An 18,116-nucleotide genomic window follows, 5' to 3' on the forward strand; every position below is an offset into this window, starting at 1 on the left:
CCCCTACAAATAAACCAGTGTTCTCTCAGGTCCATTATGAACTAGAGCCCCCCTACAAATAAACCAGTGTTCTCTCTCAGGTCCATTATGAACGAGAGCCCCCCTACAAATAAACCAGTGTTCTCTCTCAGGTCCATTATGAACTAGAGCCCCCCTACAAATAAACCAGTGTTCTCTCTCAGGTCCATTATGAACGAGAGCCCCCCTACAAATAATCCACAGTGTTCTCTCTAAGGTGCATTATGAACGAGAGCCCCCCTACAAATAAACCAGTGTTCTCTCTCAGGTCCATTATGAACTAGAGCCCCCCTACAAATAAACCAGTGTTCTCTCTCAGGTCCATTATGAACGAGAGCCCCCCTACAAATAAACCACAGTGTTCTCTCTAAGGTGCATTATGAACGAGAGCCCCCCTACAAATAAACCAGTGTTCTCTCTCAGGTCCATTATGAACTAGAGCCCCCCTACAAATAAACCAGTGTTCTCTCTCAGGTCCATTATGAACGGGAGCCCCCCTACAAATAATCCACAGTGTTCTCTCTCAGGTGCATTATGAACGAGAGCCCCCCTACAAATAAACCAGTGTTCTCTCTAAGGTGCATTATGAACGAGAGCCCCCCTACAAATAAACCAGTGTTCTCTCTCAGGTCCATTATGAACGAGAGCCCCCCTACAAATAATCCACAGTGTTCTCTCTAAGGTGCATTATGAACGAGAGCCCCCCTACAAATAAACCAGTGTTCTCTCTAAGGTGCATTATGAACGAGAGTCCCCCTACAAATAAACCAGTGTTCTCTCTCAGGTCCATTATGAACGAGAGCCCCCCTACAAATAATCCACAGTGTTCTCTCTAAGGTGCATTATGAACGAGAGCCCCCCCTACAAATAAACCAGTGTTCTCTCTAAGGTGCATTATGAACGAGAGCCCCCCTACAAATAAACCAGTGTTCTCTCTAAGGTGCATTATGAACGAGAGCCCCCCTACAAATAAACTACTGTGTTCTCTCTAAGGTGCATTATGAACTAGAGCCCCCCAACAAATAAACCAGTGTTCTCTCTCAGGTCCATTATGAACTAGAGCCCCCCTACAAATAAACCAGTGTTCTCTCTAAGGTGCATTATGAACTAGAGCCCCCCTACAAATAAACCACTGTGTTCTCTCTAAGGTCCATTATGAACTAGAGCCCCCCTACAAATAAACCACACAGTTGTTTGCTTCTGTTTTATTTGTCATCAGATATAAAAAATCAATGAATTGATGTCTGTATGATACAGCGTATAACTGCTACCTACGAACACAACATGCGGAGACTCTCTTGGTATCGGGGAAAAAAGCAACAAGTCATTTTCAAAGTGTGTCATGTCAACACAAACGATTACTTGAACTTGAACATGTAAATATATTGTCATTATTATCCGTAAGATAGACTGACTGAAAAGTAGAATTAGTTCACATCTTTAGTTGTATTAGGACTGTGCACTATAGTTGACCCAGTTTGTCTATGGTTCACAATGACAGGCCAGAACAACGCCTATGTATTTACAGCAAAGTGTTATAGGCTACATCACTGTTAAAGCCCCATGGTTTCACTTAGTGTAGGCTACCTGCCCTCACTACAGTGTAGGCTACCTGCCCTCACTACAGTGTAGGCTACCTGCCTTCTCACTACGGTGGAGGCTACCTGCCCTCTCACTACAGTGTAGGCTACCTGCCCTCACTTACAGTGTAGGCTACCTGCCCTCACTTACAGTGTAGGCTACCTGCCCTCACTACAGTGTAGGCTACCTGCCCTCACTACAGTGTAGGCTACCTGCCCTCACTACAGTGTAGGCTACCTGCCCTCACTACAGTGTAGGCTACCTGCCCTCACTACAGTGGAGGCTACCTGCCCTCACTTACAGTGTAGGCTACCTGCCCTCACTTACAGTGTAGGCTACCTGCCCTCACTTACAGTGTAGGCTACCTGCCCTCACTACAGTGTAGGCTACCTGCCCTCACTACAGTGTAGGCTACCTGCCCTCACTACAGTGTAGGCTACCTGCCCTCACTACAGTGTAGGCTACCTGCCCTCACTACAGTGTAGGCTACCTGCCCTCACTACAGTGTAGGCTACCTGCCTTCTCACTACAGTGTAGGCTACCCACCCTCACTACAGTGTAGGCTACCTGCCCTCACTACAGTGTAGGCTACCTGCCTTCTCACTACAGTGTAGGCTACCTGCCTTCTCACTACAGTGTAGGCTACCTGCCCTCACTACAGTGTAGGCTACCTGCCCTCACTACAGTGTAGGCTACCTGCCCTCACTACAGTGTAGGCTACCTGCCCTCACTACAGTGTAGGCTACCTGCCTTCTCACTACGGTGGAGGCTACCTGCCCTCTCACTACAGTGGAGGATACCTGCCCTCACTACAGTGTAGGCTACCTGCCCTCACTACAGTGTAGGATACCTGCCCTCTCACTACAGTGGAGGCTACCTGCCTTCTCACTACGGTGGAGGCTACCTGCCCTCTCACTACAGTGGAGGCTACCTGCCCTCTCACTACAGTGGAGGATACCTGCCCTCTCACTACAGTGGAGGCTACCTGCCTTCTCACTACGGTGGAGGCTACCTGCCCTCTCACTACAGTGGAGGCTACCTGCCTTCTCACTACGGTGGAGGCTACCTGCCCTCTCAGGACACCAGGGGGAGACAAATGTCCATGAAAAAGAAATACTCCCCTCCAATCCTGGCCAGAATCCATATGATTCCATATTATTTATTCCATGTTATATATTCCATGTTATATATTAAATATTTAAGTCATACCATGGCAACAATGATAATCACCTAATGTAGATTCAAGCAAACATAAATAATATGATCATAGTTTATTTTTGAATGGCATCAATATTAACATACCGTATTGTATCCACTATCCACTAAGCCTGTAGGCTACTACATTCCTGCAGGTCTACATTCTAGCATCTTCTTGAACGCCTTCCTGAAGCTGTCATCCAGAAAGGCATAAAGAAAAGGGTTAAGACAAGAGTTGGCGTAGCTGAGGCTGGTGATGAAGTAGGACAACCCGATGAGCAGCGGAGTGGTCCTCAGGTCGGTGGTGAGAGCCACTATGGTGCTGAGGTGAAACCCCGTCCAACAGAACAGACACACCGCTAAGACTATAAACACCATAATAGTTACTTTCTTTTTAGCCTTGTCCAGCGCCTTAGCGTTGGAGTTGAGGCGCATGTTCCGTAGTTTGTACAGCATCATGGTGTAGAGAATACAGATGGTCGACACCGGGATGGCAAAGCCGAGGATCAGGGTGTATATCCGGCTCGCCTTGAACCACAAACTCTCCGGGCTCGGGAAGCTGAGGACGCAGCTTTTCCGGTCCAAGTCATCGGGACTGATGTAGACCCCGGCGAATACAGTGAAAGGCATCACGATAAGAATCACGAGGATCCAGACGCACAGGCTCACTATCTTGGCCGCGCGGTACGTGCGGTACGGCATACGCTTGGAACGCACCGTCGCCAGAACGACCAGATAACGGTCCACACTCATGACCGTCAGGAAGTAGATGCTGGAGAAGATGTTATAGTGGTCTATGCTCAGGATGACCTTACACAGCACCTCTCCTAAGGGCCAGTAGTGGAGCAGGTGCTCGGCGATGTTGATGGGTAGGACCAGGGTAAACAGGTCGTCCGCTATCGCCAAGTTTAGGATAAACATATTGGTCACCGTCTTCATTTTAGGCGCTTTGAGGATAACGTAGATAACGGCCGTGTTCCCCGTTAAACCCACGGCGCATATTACCGAATAGATCACAGGCAGGACTATATAGAGGTCCGCGTAAAAGTAGAACTCTGATTGGGGCGTGCAGTTCAGATCTGTCCGGTTGGTCGCGCTCAGATAATAGTAGTCCGTGGATTCGTTACACACCACTGGAAATACCCTGCGGCTGTTCGAGATAGATATATTCTCCATCTTCTAAGTCTTCTACTGTTTTATTGCACGTAAGAATAGAGGAAAGCACGTCGTCCGGGATGCATGTTTGTTTAGAGGTAAAACAGGCAGTGGCGAAGTGTCATTTTGGCTGTTGTGTAGGTCGGCTCTGTCTGATTTTACGCACGCATTCCGCGTCACGAAATCTACGGAGAGCAGAAATATGGAATACAAAATGAAAAGCAGTACATCACAACAAACCTCTTCTGCTGTTAATAGTTTATTCACAACACATTATATCATTAATTTAACCCGCATCTATCACAATGGATTGGATAAACACAACACCCACCTGTACGAATGGACCCACTTGGCACAGACGTCAATTCAACGTATATTCCCAGCCAGCTCCACGTTGGCTCAAAGTAATTGAATTGAAAATGATGTAGAAGCAACGTTGATTCAACCAGTGTGTGCCCGGTGGTGACGCACTGTTATTTGAGTTATAACCTACAATAGGACCACAATTACAAATGTTTTTTTTAAACTGAGAGTGCAGAAATACATTTTCAACAATAATAATATTTAAGTTTTTTAAATTTCTTTTCCAGACCATACACATGACATATCTCGTGGGCAATCATGCTTGTGCCATGTTTGTGCCACAATCAAAAGTAACAAAAACAAAAGCTCAATTAGGGGACTTACCGTGCTCGTGGAGGCTCGCTCGGTGAGCAGCAGCAGCAGCAGCAGCGAACTGGAGATGTCCACGTCCCAACCAGTTGGACCGGAGGAAAACACGGACGGGTGACGTCAGTCCACAGCACAGCGCGCAGTGAGGCACGGGGCACTCAGCTTGCTGTAGGTACCCAGAAGTGTTGCTATACTTCCTGTCCTGTAGTGATTAATAACCAAGTGATGATATTACGCCTCTGCATAGACACTTGGTGTATTTATTGTAAAGCGTAACTGTTGGCATATTGCTGTGTGGTATGGCTGCTATGAGTGATTATCTTTTGTCTGTATGGATGGAGATCCTAGAGGTTGTTATTGCTCCTGGACTCTAAGTGTATCTGGGCAATATAATGTTATATTGATTGCCTTGGTGATGTTACAGTGTAAACATTACAGTGTGAACATCACAGGTGTCTATAATGGGAACATTACAGTGGTCTATGATAGGAACATTACAGGTGTCTATAATGGGAACATTACAGTGGTCTATGATGGGGACATTACAGTGGTCTATGATGGGAACATTACAGTGGTCTATGATGGGGACATTACAGTGGTCTATGATGGGGACATTACAGTGGTCTATGATGGGGACATTACAGTGGTCTATGATGGGAACATTACAGTGGTCTATGATGGGGACATTACAGTGGTCTATGATGGGAACATTACAGTGGTCTATGATGGGGACATTACAGTGGTCTATGATGGGAACATTACAGTGGTCTATGATGGGAACATTACAGTGGTCTATGATGGGAACATTACAGTGGTCTATGATAGGAACATTACAGTGGTCTATGATGGGAACATTACAGGTGTCTATAATGGGAACATTACAGTGGTCTATGAAGGGAACATTACAGGTGTCTATGAAGGGACCATTACAGGTGTCTATGATAGGAACATTACAGTGGTCTATGATGGGAACATTACAGGTGTCTATGATGGGAACATTACAGTGGTCTATGATGGGAACATTACAGTGGTCTATGAAGGGAGGACACTTTTCATAACCCCTCTGTAATATAGACTTATACATAATTTATATCTGTTAGTCACGGTACATGGCCTCAGACCTCTGGTGTTTCTGAGTTAGGGTGGTCTCTGTTTGGCTTGGTTGAAACATAGTTCATTCTAGGCTGTAGCTCAGTGGGCTAACACATTCTTGTGGGATTTAGCTCAGTGGGCTAACACAGTCTTGTGGGTCACAGATGAGCCAGAGCCACTTGGGTGGTCACACCCTCAACCATTGATCATTCTAACCATGTGAGATGCTTCACGTGAATTCCAGGCTCTCTCTCTTTCTCTCAATTTGTGTCAAGCAAAGTTTGAGCCCCTTAGAAACCACTAGGAATGAACTTTCTTAGTGAAGTTTTACCTTGTTTTTCCCAAAGGTATTTTCATGTTTCCCCTAAATATTCCTATAATGTTTCCATTCCTCCCTGGCTTTCATCTCCAATCTCCTCCTTTACCTCTGTGACTGTCAACTCAAATCCACTTTTCTACAATATAGTTCACTTTTTCAATTACCTCTTCCCCCTCTCCTCCCCTCATCCTTTCCTCCTCCTCCCCTCATCTTCGCTTCCTCACCTCCTCTCATTTAATAGTCTCATTCTGCATCCATAACGAGGCATCCACGTGTAGTGGGTGGCTAAGTGCACTGCAACTGCCTTCCTAAGGCCTAGAAGTACTGTTACCAAGGATACTGTACCAAGGATTCTCTTCAGCAGTACTGTTACCCAGGATACTGTTACCCAGGATACTGTTACCCAGGATACTGTTACCCAGGACACTGTTACCCAGGATTCTTTTCAGCAGTAATGTTACCCAGGATACTGTTACCCAGGATAGTTACCCAGGATTCTCTTCAGCAGTACTGTTACCCAGGATACTGTTACCCAGGATACTGTTACCCAGAATTCTCTTCATGAGTACTGTTACCCAGGGTACTGTTACCCAGGATACTGTTACCCAGGATAGTTACCCAGTATTCTCTTCAGCAGTACTGTTACCCAGGATACTGTTACCCAGGATTCTTTTCAGCAGTACTGTTACCCAGGATACTGTTACCCAGGATACTGCTACCCTGGATTCTTTTCAGCAGTACTGTTACCCAGGATACTGTTACCCAGGATACTGCTACCCAGGATTCTTTTCAGCAGTACTGTTACCCAGGATACTGTTACCCAGGACACTGTTACCCAGGATTCTCTTCAGCAGTACTGCTATCCAGGATACTGTTACCCAGGAAACTGTTACCCAGGATACTGTTACCCAGGATCCTGTTACCCAGAATTCTCTTCATGAGTACTGTTACCCAGGGTACTGTTACCAAGGATACTGTTACCCAGGATACCGTTACACAGGATTATTTTCAGCAGTATTGTTACCCAGGATACTGTTACCCAGGAAACTGTTACCCAGGATTTTTTTCAGCAGTATTGTTACCCAGGATACTGTTAACCAGGATACTGTTACCCGGGATAGTTACCCAGGATTCTCTTCAGCAGTACTGTTACCCAGGATACTGTTACCCAAGATACTGTTACCCAGGATTCTCATCAGCAGTACTGTTACCCAGGGCACTGTTACCCAGGATACTGTTACCCAGGATACTGTTACCCAGGATTCTTTTCAGCAGTACTGTTATCCAAGATACTGTTACCCAGGATATTGTTAGCCAGGATACTGTTACCCAGGAAACTGTTACGCATAGAAGTGTAGTGGACCATAGTGACGTGGTATTTACTATAGTAGTGTAGTGGACAATAGTGATGTGGTATTTACTATAGTAGTGTAGTGGACAATAGTGATGTGGTATTTACTATAGTAGTGTAGTGGACAATAGTGATGTGGTATTTACTATAGTAGTGTAGTGGACCATAGTGATGTGGTATTTACTATAGTAGTGTAGTGGACCATAGTGACGTGTTATTTACTATAGTAGTGTAGTGGACCATAGTGATGTGGTATTTACTATAGTAGTGTAGTGGACCATAGTGATGTGGTATTTACTATAGTAGTGTAGTGGACCATAGTGATGTGGTATTTACTATAGTAGTGTAGTGGACCATAGTGATGTGGTATTTACTATAGTAGTGTAGTGGACCATAGTGATGTGGTATTTACTATAGTAGTGTAGTGGACAATAGTGATGTGGTATTTACTATAGTAGTGTAGTGGACCATAGTGATGTGGTATTTACTATAGTAGTGTAGTGGACAATAGTGATGTGGTATTTACTATAGTAGTGTAATGGACCATAGTGATATGGTATTTACTATAGTAGTGTAGTGGACCATAGTGATGTGGTATTTACTATAGTAGTGTAGTGGACCATAGTGATGTGGTATTTACTATAGTAGTGTAGTGGACCATAGTGATGTGGTATTTACTATAGTAGTGTAGTGGACCATAGTGATGTGGTATTTACTATAGTAGTGTAGTGGACCATAGTGATGTGGTATTTACTATAGTAGTGTAGTGGACAATAGTGATGTGGTATTTACTATAGTAGTGTAGTGGACCATAGTGATGTGGTATTTACTATAGTAGTGTAGTGGACCATAGTGATGTGGTATTTACTATAGTAGTGTAGTGGACCATAGTGATGTGGTATTTACTATAGTAGTGTAGTGGACCATAGTGATGTGGTATTTACTATAGTAGTGTAGTGGACCATAGTGATGGTATTTACTATAGTAGTGTAGTGGACCATAGTGATGTGGTATTTACTATAGTAGTGTAGTGGACAATAGTGATGTGGTATTTACTATAGTAGTGTAGTGGACCATAGTGATGTGGTATTTACTATAGTAGTGTAGTGGACCATAGTGATGGTATTTACTATAGTAGTGTAGTGGACAATAGTGATGTGGTATTTACTATAGTAGTGTAGTGGACCATAGTGATGTGGTATTTACTATAGTAGTGTAGTGGACCATAGTGACGTGTTATTTACTATAGTAGTGTAGTGGACCATAGTGATGTGGTATTTACTATAGTAGTGTAGTGGACAATAGTGATGTGGTATTTACTATAGTAGTGTAATGGACCATAGTGATATGGTATTTACTATAGTAGTGTAGTGGACCATAGTGATGTGGTATTTACTATAGTAGTGTAGTGGACCATAGTGATGTGGTATTTACTATAGTAGTGTAGTGGACCATAGTGATGTGGTATTTACTATAGTAGTGTAGTGGACCATAGTGATGTGGTATTTACTATAGTAGTGTAGTGGACCATAGTGATGTGGTATTTACTATAGTAGTGTAGTGGACCATAGTGATGTGGTATTTACTATAGTAGTGTAGTGGACAATAGTGATGTGGTATTTACTATAGTAGTGTAGTGGACCATAGTGATGTGGTATTTACTATAGTAGTGTAGTGGACCATAGTGATGTGGTATTTACTATAGTAGTGTAGTGGACCATAGTGATGTGGTATTTACTATAGTAGTGTAGTGGACCATAGTGATGTGGTATTTACTATAGTAGTGTAGTGGACCATAGTGATGTGGTATTTACTATAGTAGTGTAGTGGACCATAGTGATGTGGTATTTACTATAGTAGTGTAGTGGACCATATTGATGTGGTATTTACTATAGTAGTGTAGTGGACAATAGTGATTATGTATTTACTATAGTAGTGTAGTGTACCATAGTGATGTGGTATTTACTATAGTAGTGTATTAGACCATAGTGACGTGGTATTTACTATAGTAGTGTAGTGGACAATAGTGATGTGGTATTTACTATAGTAGTGTAGTGTACCATAGTGATGTGGTATTTACTATAGTAGTGTAGTGGACAATAGTGATTATGTATTTACTATAGTAGTGTAGTGTATTAGACCATAGTGATGTGGTATTTACTATAGTAATGTAGTGTACCATAGTGATGTGGTATTTACTATAGTAGTGTAGTGGACAATAGTGATTATGTATTTACTATAGTAGTGTAGTGGACAATAGTGATGTGGTATTTACTATAGTAGTGTAGTGTACCATAGTGATGTGGTATTTACTATAGTAGTGTAGTGGACAATAGTGATGTGGTATTTACTATAGTAGTGTAGTGGACAATAGTGATGTGGTATTTACTATAGTAGTGTAGTGGACAATAGTGATGTGGTATTTACTATAGTAGTGTAGTGGACAATAGTGATGTGGTATTTACTATAGTAGTGTATTAGACCATAGTGATGTGGTATTTACTATAGTAGTGTAGTGTACCATAGTGATGTGGTATTTACTATAGTAGTGTAGTGGACAATAGTGATGTGGTATTTACTATAGTAGTGTAGTGGACAATAGTGATGTGGTATTTACTATAGTAGTGTAGTGGACAATAGTGATGTGGTATTTACTATAGTAGTGTAGTGGACAATAGTGATGTGGTATTTACTATAGTAGTGTAGTGTACCATAGTGATGTGGTATTTACTATAGTAGTGTAGTGGACAATAGTGATTATGTATTTACTATAGTAGTGTAGTGTATTAGACCATAGTGATGTGGTATTTACTATAGTAGTGTAGTGTACCATAGTGATGTGGTATTTACTATAGTAGTGTAGTGGACAATAGTGATTATGTATTTACTATAGTAGTGTAGTGTATTAGACCATAGTGATGTGGTATTTACTATAGTAGTTTAGTGGACAATAGTGATTATGTATTTACTATAGTAGTGTAGTGTACCATAGTGATGTGGTATTTACTATAGTAGTGTAGTGGACAATAGTGATGGTATTTACTATAGTAGTGTAGTGTACCATAGTGATGTGGTATTTACTATAGTAGTGTAGTGGACAATAGTGATTATGTATTTACTATAGTAGTGTAGTGTACCATAGTGATGTGGTATTTACTATAGTAGTGTAGTGGACAATAGTGATGTGGTATTTACTATAGTAGTGTAGTGTACCATAGCGATGGTATTTACTATAGTAGTGTAGTGTACCATAGTGATTATGTATTTACTATAGTAGTGTAGTGTACCATAGTGATGTGGTATTTACTATAGTAGTGTAGTGGACAATAGTGATTATGTATTTACTATAGTAGTGTAGTGTACCATAGTGATGTGGTATTTACTATAGTAGTGTAGTGGACAATAGTGATTATGTATTTACTATAGTAGTGTAGTGTACCATAGTGATGTGGTATTTACTATAGTAGTGTAGTGGACAATAGTGATTATGTATTTACTATAGTAGTGTAGTGTTGTAGACCATAGTGATGTGGTATTTACTATAGTAGTGTAGTATACAACAGTGATGGTATTTACTATAGTAGTGTATTAGACCATATTGATGTGGTATTTACTATAGTAGTGTAGTGTACCATAGTGATGTGGTATTTACTATAGTAGTGTAGTGTATTAGACCATATTGATGTGGTATTTACTATAGTAGTTTAGTGTACCATAGTGATGTGGTATTTACTATAGTAGTGTAGTGTATTAAACCATAGTGATGTGGTATTTACTATAGTAGTGTAGTGTACCATAGTGATGTGGTATTTACTATAGTAGTGTAGTGTATTAGACCATAGTGACGTGTTATTTACTATAGTAGTGTAGTATACCATAGTGACGTGGTATTTACTATAGTAGTGTATTAGACCATAGTGATGTGGTATTTACTATAGTAGTGTATTAGACCATAGTGATGTGGTATTTACTATAGTAGTGTAGTGTAGTGTACCATAGTGATGTGGTATTTACTATAGTAGTGTAGTATACAACAGTGATGGTATTTACTATAGTAGTGTATTAGACCATATTGATGTGGTATTTACTATAGTAGTGTAGTGTACCATAGTGATGTGGTATTTACTATAGTAGTGTAGTGTATTAGACCATATTGATGTGGTATTTACTATAGTAGTTTAGTGTACCATAGTGATGTGGTATTTACTATAGTAGTGTAGTGTATTAAACCATAGTGATGTGGTATTTACTATAGTAGTGTAGTGTACCATAGTGATGTGGTATTTACTATAGTAGTGTAGTGTATTAGACCATAGTGACGTGTTATTTACTATAGTAGTGTAGTATACCATAGTGACGTGGTATTTACTATAGTAGTGTATTAGACCATAGTGATGTGGTATTTACTATAGTAGTGTATTAGACCATAGTGATGTGGTATTTACTATAGTAGTGTAGTGTAGTGTACCATAGTGATGTGGTATTTACTTTAGTAGTGTATTAGACCATAGTGATGTGGTATTTACTATAGTAGTGTAGTGCAGTGTACCATAGTGATGTGGTATTTACTATAGTAGTGTAGTGTACCATAGTGATGTGGTATTTACTATAGTAGTGTAGTGGACTATAGTGATGTGGTATTTACTATAGTAGTCTAGTGGTGTGGTATTTACTATAGTAGTGTAGTAGACCACTCACCTGGCTGGATGATAAATGTTATTTGTCTTAGTAGAGATCTCGCTTTGTTCAACTTGATATATGACTGGAGCCTTTCAAGTTTGATGTGTGTGTTCGTGTGTGTGAGCGAGGGTGTGTGTGGATGTGAGCGTGTGCGTGTGTGTGTGTGTGTGTGTGTTTGTGAATTGATCTCTTCATTAGTGTGGACATCAATAATAATATTTCACCTGAGGACCAGCCATAGTGTTTCTAATGTTCAGTGCCGTGTGAGAAACGTCCGTGCTGCCGTCCGTGTAAAAATCATTTTTCCCACGTCGGTGGCTAATTTGCTCAGAGCCATTCTGTTCTGTCTAAACGAGGGGGTCGGAGTAATTTACGATCGGTGAGACTAAAAAAAACCTGACAAGAGGAGGTTGTTCTCTTTGATTAGGATAGAGAGATACAGGTTCACTGAAGTCACTGAAGCCTCATAATTGTTGTAAATGTAAATTTCATTTGCAATTAACCTCAAAGATCATTTCAAACCGAAAGTCAATCAATCAATGAAGTGTATTTTATAAAGCCCTTTATAACATCTAGTTGTCAGAAAGTTCTACAGACAGAAATTTATTATGCTGTGAACCTTCCAGAGGTGTTGTCACGCCCTGATCTGTTTTCACCTGTCCTTGTGCTCGTCTCCGCCCCCTCCAGGTGTCGCCCATCGTCCCCACTCTACCTCTGGGTGTTGATACCTGTTTTTCTGACTGTCTGTGCCATTTCGTATCGTTTGTTCAAGCCTACCAGCATTTTGTGCCGCAGCTCCTGCCTTTTCCAGTTTCTCTTTTCTCGCCCTTCTGGTTCTTGACCCTTGCCTGTCCTGACTCCGAAGCCCGCCTGCCTGACCACTCTGCCTGTCCTGACTCCGAAGCCCGCCTGCCTGACCACTCTGCCTGTCCTGACTCCGAAGCCCGCCTGCCTGACCCTGAGCCTGCCTGCCGTCCTGTACCTTTGCCACTACTCTGGATTGTCGACCCCTGCCTGCCTTGACCTGTCATTTGACTGCCCCTGTTGTTACAATAAACATTGTTACTTCACCCAGTCTGCATTTGGGTCTCACCTTAATCCCTGATTGTTGTGGGAGTCAATGGGGTTCGGAAGGGTGAGGGCACTCAATCAAGACATGGGAGGAACGCATGGACGAAGAAAGGAGGAGAAATCTAGATGAAAGACAGAAGAAAGGGAAAGAAGAGGACATTGAAAGGAAAAAATGAAGAACGAACTGAAAGACAAAGAACAGATTGAAAGACGAAAGAACGGACTGAAAGACGAAAGAACGGACTGAAAGTCGAAAGAACGGACTGAAAGACGAAAGAACGGACTGAAAGACGAAAAAACGGACTGAAAGACGAAAAAAGTGCTACAGTGTTCATCTTGCCTAAAGTCAATTCTAGCCAAGAAGTACACTTTAAATTGCTGTTTGCCAAAATACTATTTGAGTTTATTAATGAGTGAAGTGCCCTAAACCAAGCTAGGTTTTTTTTATTGAGCCGGCAGAGTGCCATCCTGTGAACAGTAAATGTATAATTTACATTTTTCAACAAGAAAAGCGGACTCTTCTTCTGCACACGCCGCTACCTCATAAATCAAAACCCCTCTGGACCAGCCCTCACAGTCCCTTTTTAAGATAGGTTACTTTGATGATTTGGCCATGATATTGAAAGGGTACTAATGTAGGGTGGCAGTAGCTTGCCTTGTATTGTTTTTTTGGTATGCAGACCATGTCACATGGTGGATGGGACATCCAGTTGACGTGTGTGGAGGTGACAGGTATTCAGTGGTTGGTGATGAGGAGAACAGGACAAGGTGCCTCTCTCTCTCATTCTCTTTCTCTCTCTCTTTCTTTCTCTCTCTCTCTCTCAATTCGAGGGGCTTCATTGGCATTGGAATTAAATGTGAAGATTGTATAATATCAAATCAATTCTCTATGTGTAATTATTCCGTAATTCAACGAATCACGGAATAGTATTTATCTAGGAAGTCGGGGGCGCCATGGAAAATATTCAGATTACAAAGTTATACTTTTTCTAATATAACTTTTCAGATATTTTCATAGTCCTCTTAATTAATTAATGATTTACTTTACCTCACGTTAGTCTCATTCCAAACATCGTAAATTGTTGGTTATCTGCACGAACCCAGTCTTCACTATGAGTCATCCATACATCAATTGTCTTGTTGTTTATAGAGTGTACATTTCCCGAATATAACTCTTCAGATATTTTATTATTTTATTGATTATTCACTTATTAATGTATTCTTACCTCATCAGTCACATATCATTGGTTATCTGCACGAACCCTAGCATAGGTCATGAATCAGCCATATAGAAATTGGCATTCTTTATTTATTTACTAACTAACTTAAATCAGTCACAGAATCACATTGGTTACTGACATGATAGAAAAGTCCCTAGTGGACTAAGCCGATATGAAGGCAGTAGACAAAGGAAAGGGGTGGGGACAGTTTAAGAGCGGGAAAGTCAAAGATGATTCACTGTAATACAGTTGATAACCACTCTCATGAAATACCAATACTTTTACATTGAACAGTCGCTCGTTCGAAAATATACATATTTACGAGTGTATGCCTTTGTTGTCCCTCTCTGCTATCCGTCTGCTGGATAATAGTTCATCAGAGAGTCTCTGGTTGCGTTCCCCAGAGGTCCCAAGGTCTTCCGTGGTTGTAGTTGTTGTCGTGTCATTAACTGAAGACTTAGTTTTATCAAAGATGTAATTATTATTACGCGATTAAACTGATTAATCATGTAACTTTAATTAACTAGGAAGTCGGGGCACCAAGGAAAATATTCAGATTACAAAGTTATACTTTTTCTAATATAACTTTTCAGATATTTTCATAGTCTTCTTAATTAATTAATGATTTACTTTACCTCACGTTAGTCTCATTCCAAACATCGTAAATTGTTGGTTATCTGCACGAACCCAGTCTTCACTATGAGTCATCCATACATCAATTGTCTTAAATCATTTATTTACTAACTAAGTAATTCACAGAAATGCATAATCAAACAAACAAAGTAAAAATGGTTACAAGAAATTATATGGGAATGTGCCCCTAGTGGGCTAAACCAGCGGCTTGGTGGACAAAAGGGAAGTGGGGGTCGACTGAGAAGTCACTACAGAGTTGATAATTATGACAATTGAAATGCTATTCCTTTGCACATGAACGCTCATTCATTCGGGAACAATTGCAATCATTATATAAATTTACACTCAGTGTGTCGTCGGGGTCTCTGTTGAAAAGTTTGTTTATTTTGGAAAGTGTCTGTCTTCTCTCTCTCTCTCTCTCTGTCGTGGTTAGAATGGATAGTTTAAAGTGACATTAGAGTGACATTCATTCATGTCATTATGGATAGGTGTTTTGGCGGTTGTCGTTCTTCGCGTTCAATGATACCGAATTCCTAAAAGCAGACTAGTAATTTAATATCAAAGACTTATTCTTATTCTGCCTAAGAGTTTAACCACGTGGGATCGTTAAAAGATTCAGCAGTCTACTCAAACCTTGGCACTCTCGTTATCGAGGTAAGCTGGTCTGCAACCTTTGTCCTCTCGCAATTCAGGGAAACATGGTCTGGTGAGAAATTCTCAAAGTTGGGATTTTATTCAGGAGTTGCAGAAAAGGGCCGGGCCCAGGATGCTCGACCATAACTGGGCTCATGGGCGGTCCTCTGATTTAGTTAAACTCCAAAGGGAATTGTAGTTTCCTTCATTAAACAATCCAAAATCACATTACACAATTTTACAACAGTATCATCTTCACTCATTCATCTTATACAACAATTAGATGTAAACCTCATATCTGAGGCTATTATATAAACAGCGTTATGGTAATGTGGCCACACCGTCTCCCATGAGCTTCCCCAAATTGTAACAAACTGACCAGTTCGTAGCTGGATTCTTCACCAATCTTTTATACTTTCTCCGGAACATAAATGTTGTTCGGACCTCAAGTTCTGTGAGGTGGAAGAAATTTCTTTGTTCTCTATGAAACTTCACTCTGTCTCTATACTGTGTGGTCATGAGGAGATTATCTCCTCCAAGGAATTTACGACCTCTCTCTGACCACAGCAGCTCGCTGTACCCAAAGAGGGCAACGTCATGACATTGTTAATATGGATACTTCAGAGTACCATTCATGTTCTTAGAGCGGATCATCTGACTAAAGTATATAAACAGCTGCAGGCTGAATAATTGTTCTTTAGTTTGAAGATTTTTGTAGCGACAGCTCCATATTTACTGGTCTCATGTAAATTTAGTTGGAAGTGGCTATTTTACTAGAGTAGAAAAGGGGACGTTCCATGCTGCCGATGTAAATGTCTGTACTCACGGAGTGTGGTCACTGACTAGTTCAAACTTTTGAATGAAAGCCCATACTCTCCTTTAGAAGGCTAACATCATATTTCATCTTTTCAAAAAGATAGATTTATACTCAATCATTTATTTTATCCAACATTCAGATTCAAATAATTGAGAAGTGTAGACAAACAAAAAAACAGCAGGAGGAGTCGTTCATGAGGTCATCAAATGAAAACAAACTCGACAGGACTGTCCCTTAAGTGTCCATGGACCATTCACACATTCTCAAAAATATATATTTAGTTTAGTTCTCAATTTTTGGGGGATTAGGAGTTTTGGCAAGAAGAATGCCTTTGTTCTCCATAGGCTCCCTCAATACTGAGAGTTTCTACCAGGAACTTATACCAGGAACCTGTAGTGGGAGAGAGCGTGAGAGACGGGAGACGGGGAGCCACGATATACACCCAAAAGGGCCACCTCGTGACAATGGGTTGTGTTAACAATAGGGTTTGTTCTTCACTGGTTGCCCTTTTCCAGTGGCAACAGGTCACAAGTATTGCTGCTGTGATTGCACACTGTGGTATTTCACCCAATAGAAATGGGAGTTTATCAAAATGGGTCTGTGTAATCTGAGGGAAATGTGTCTCTAATAGGGTCAGACATTTGGCAGGAGGTTAGGAAGTGCTGCTCAGTTTCATCTCATTTTGTGGGCAGAGTGCACATAGCCTGTCTTCTCTTGAGAGCCATGTCTGCCTACGGAGGCCTTTCTCAATAGCAAGGCTATGCTCACTGAGTCTGTACATAGTCAAAGCTTTCCTTAAGTTTTGGTCAGTCACAGTGGTCAGGTATTCTGCCAATGTATTTCCCATTTCACTCCACAACAACCAGGCTTTAGGTTCCTCTTGATTTTGTCACATCTAATGAACAGCACTAGTGATTAAACTTACCCCAATCAGCAATACATGATGACAATTACTAACAAGTTGAATGTTTGAAGAGACTGTTGTGAATGCTTCTCAGTCAAAACGGGAGATGACATCTCTACACACGAGTCTCAAGGAGATAAATCATGTGTGTAATAGCGGTAATCGGGTTACAGAGATTAACTCCCGTTTCCTGGGATAAACAATTCTGAGAAACCATGAAATATAATACATTATTTCCATGAATAGCACAACATGAAATATAACCGTTAAATTAGGCCTAAAGGTTTTATTTAACCTCTCTAGGGGGTGTGGGACGCTAGCATTCCACCTGGCCAACATCCAGTGAAATTGCAGAGCGCCAAATTCAAAAACAGAAATACTCATAATAAAAATGTAGAAAACATACAAGTGTTATACGTCGGCTTAACCGTTGTGTCAGATTTCAAAAAGGCTTTACGGCAAAAGCCTATGCGATTATCTGAGGACAGCGCCCAGCACACAAAACATTACAAACAGTTACCAGCCAAGTAGAGGAGTAACAAAAGTCAGAAATACAGTGCCTTGCGAAAGTATTCGGCCCCCTTGAACTTTGCGACCTTTTGCCACATTTCAGGCTTCAAACATAAAGATATAAAACTGTATTTTTTTGTGAAGAATCAACAACAAGTGGGACACAATCATGAAGTGGAACGACATTTATTGGATATTTCAAACTTTTTTAACAAATCAAAAACTGAAAAATTGGGCGTGCAAAATTATTCAGCCCCCTTAAG

General features: G+C 41.1%; 1 protein-coding gene across 1 annotated transcript; it reads right to left on the reverse strand.

Annotated features, from left to right (window-relative positions):
* Nucleotides 1–1,211: 1,211 nt before the first annotated feature.
* On the reverse strand, nt 1,212–4,441 carry LOC110492697 (neuropeptides B/W receptor type 2-like). The gene is made up of 2 exons (XM_090204023.1): nt 4,283–4,441; nt 1,212–4,136 (listed from the first exon to the last, which is right to left on the reverse strand). Exon 2 carries the CDS (start codon nt 3,970–3,972, stop codon nt 2,938–2,940), a length of 1,035 nt encoding a protein of 344 aa, XP_090060149.1. The 5' UTR covers nt 3,973–4,136; nt 4,283–4,441; the 3' UTR covers nt 1,212–2,937.
* Between the last annotated feature and the right edge of the window lie 13,675 nt (nt 4,442–18,116).

Source organism: Oncorhynchus mykiss, chromosome 16 (assembly GCF_057628025.1).
Source record: "Oncorhynchus mykiss isolate SJ-2025 chromosome 16, ASM5762802v1, whole genome shotgun sequence".
Classification (NCBI taxonomy): Eukaryota; Metazoa; Chordata; class Actinopteri; order Salmoniformes; family Salmonidae; genus Oncorhynchus; species Oncorhynchus mykiss.

What these genes read in the sequence shown, in the direction of transcription:
- LOC110492697 (XM_090204023.1), bottom strand. Translation starts at nt 3,972, where the DNA reads ATGGAGAATATATCTATCTCGAACAGCCGCAGGGTATTTCCAGTGGTG.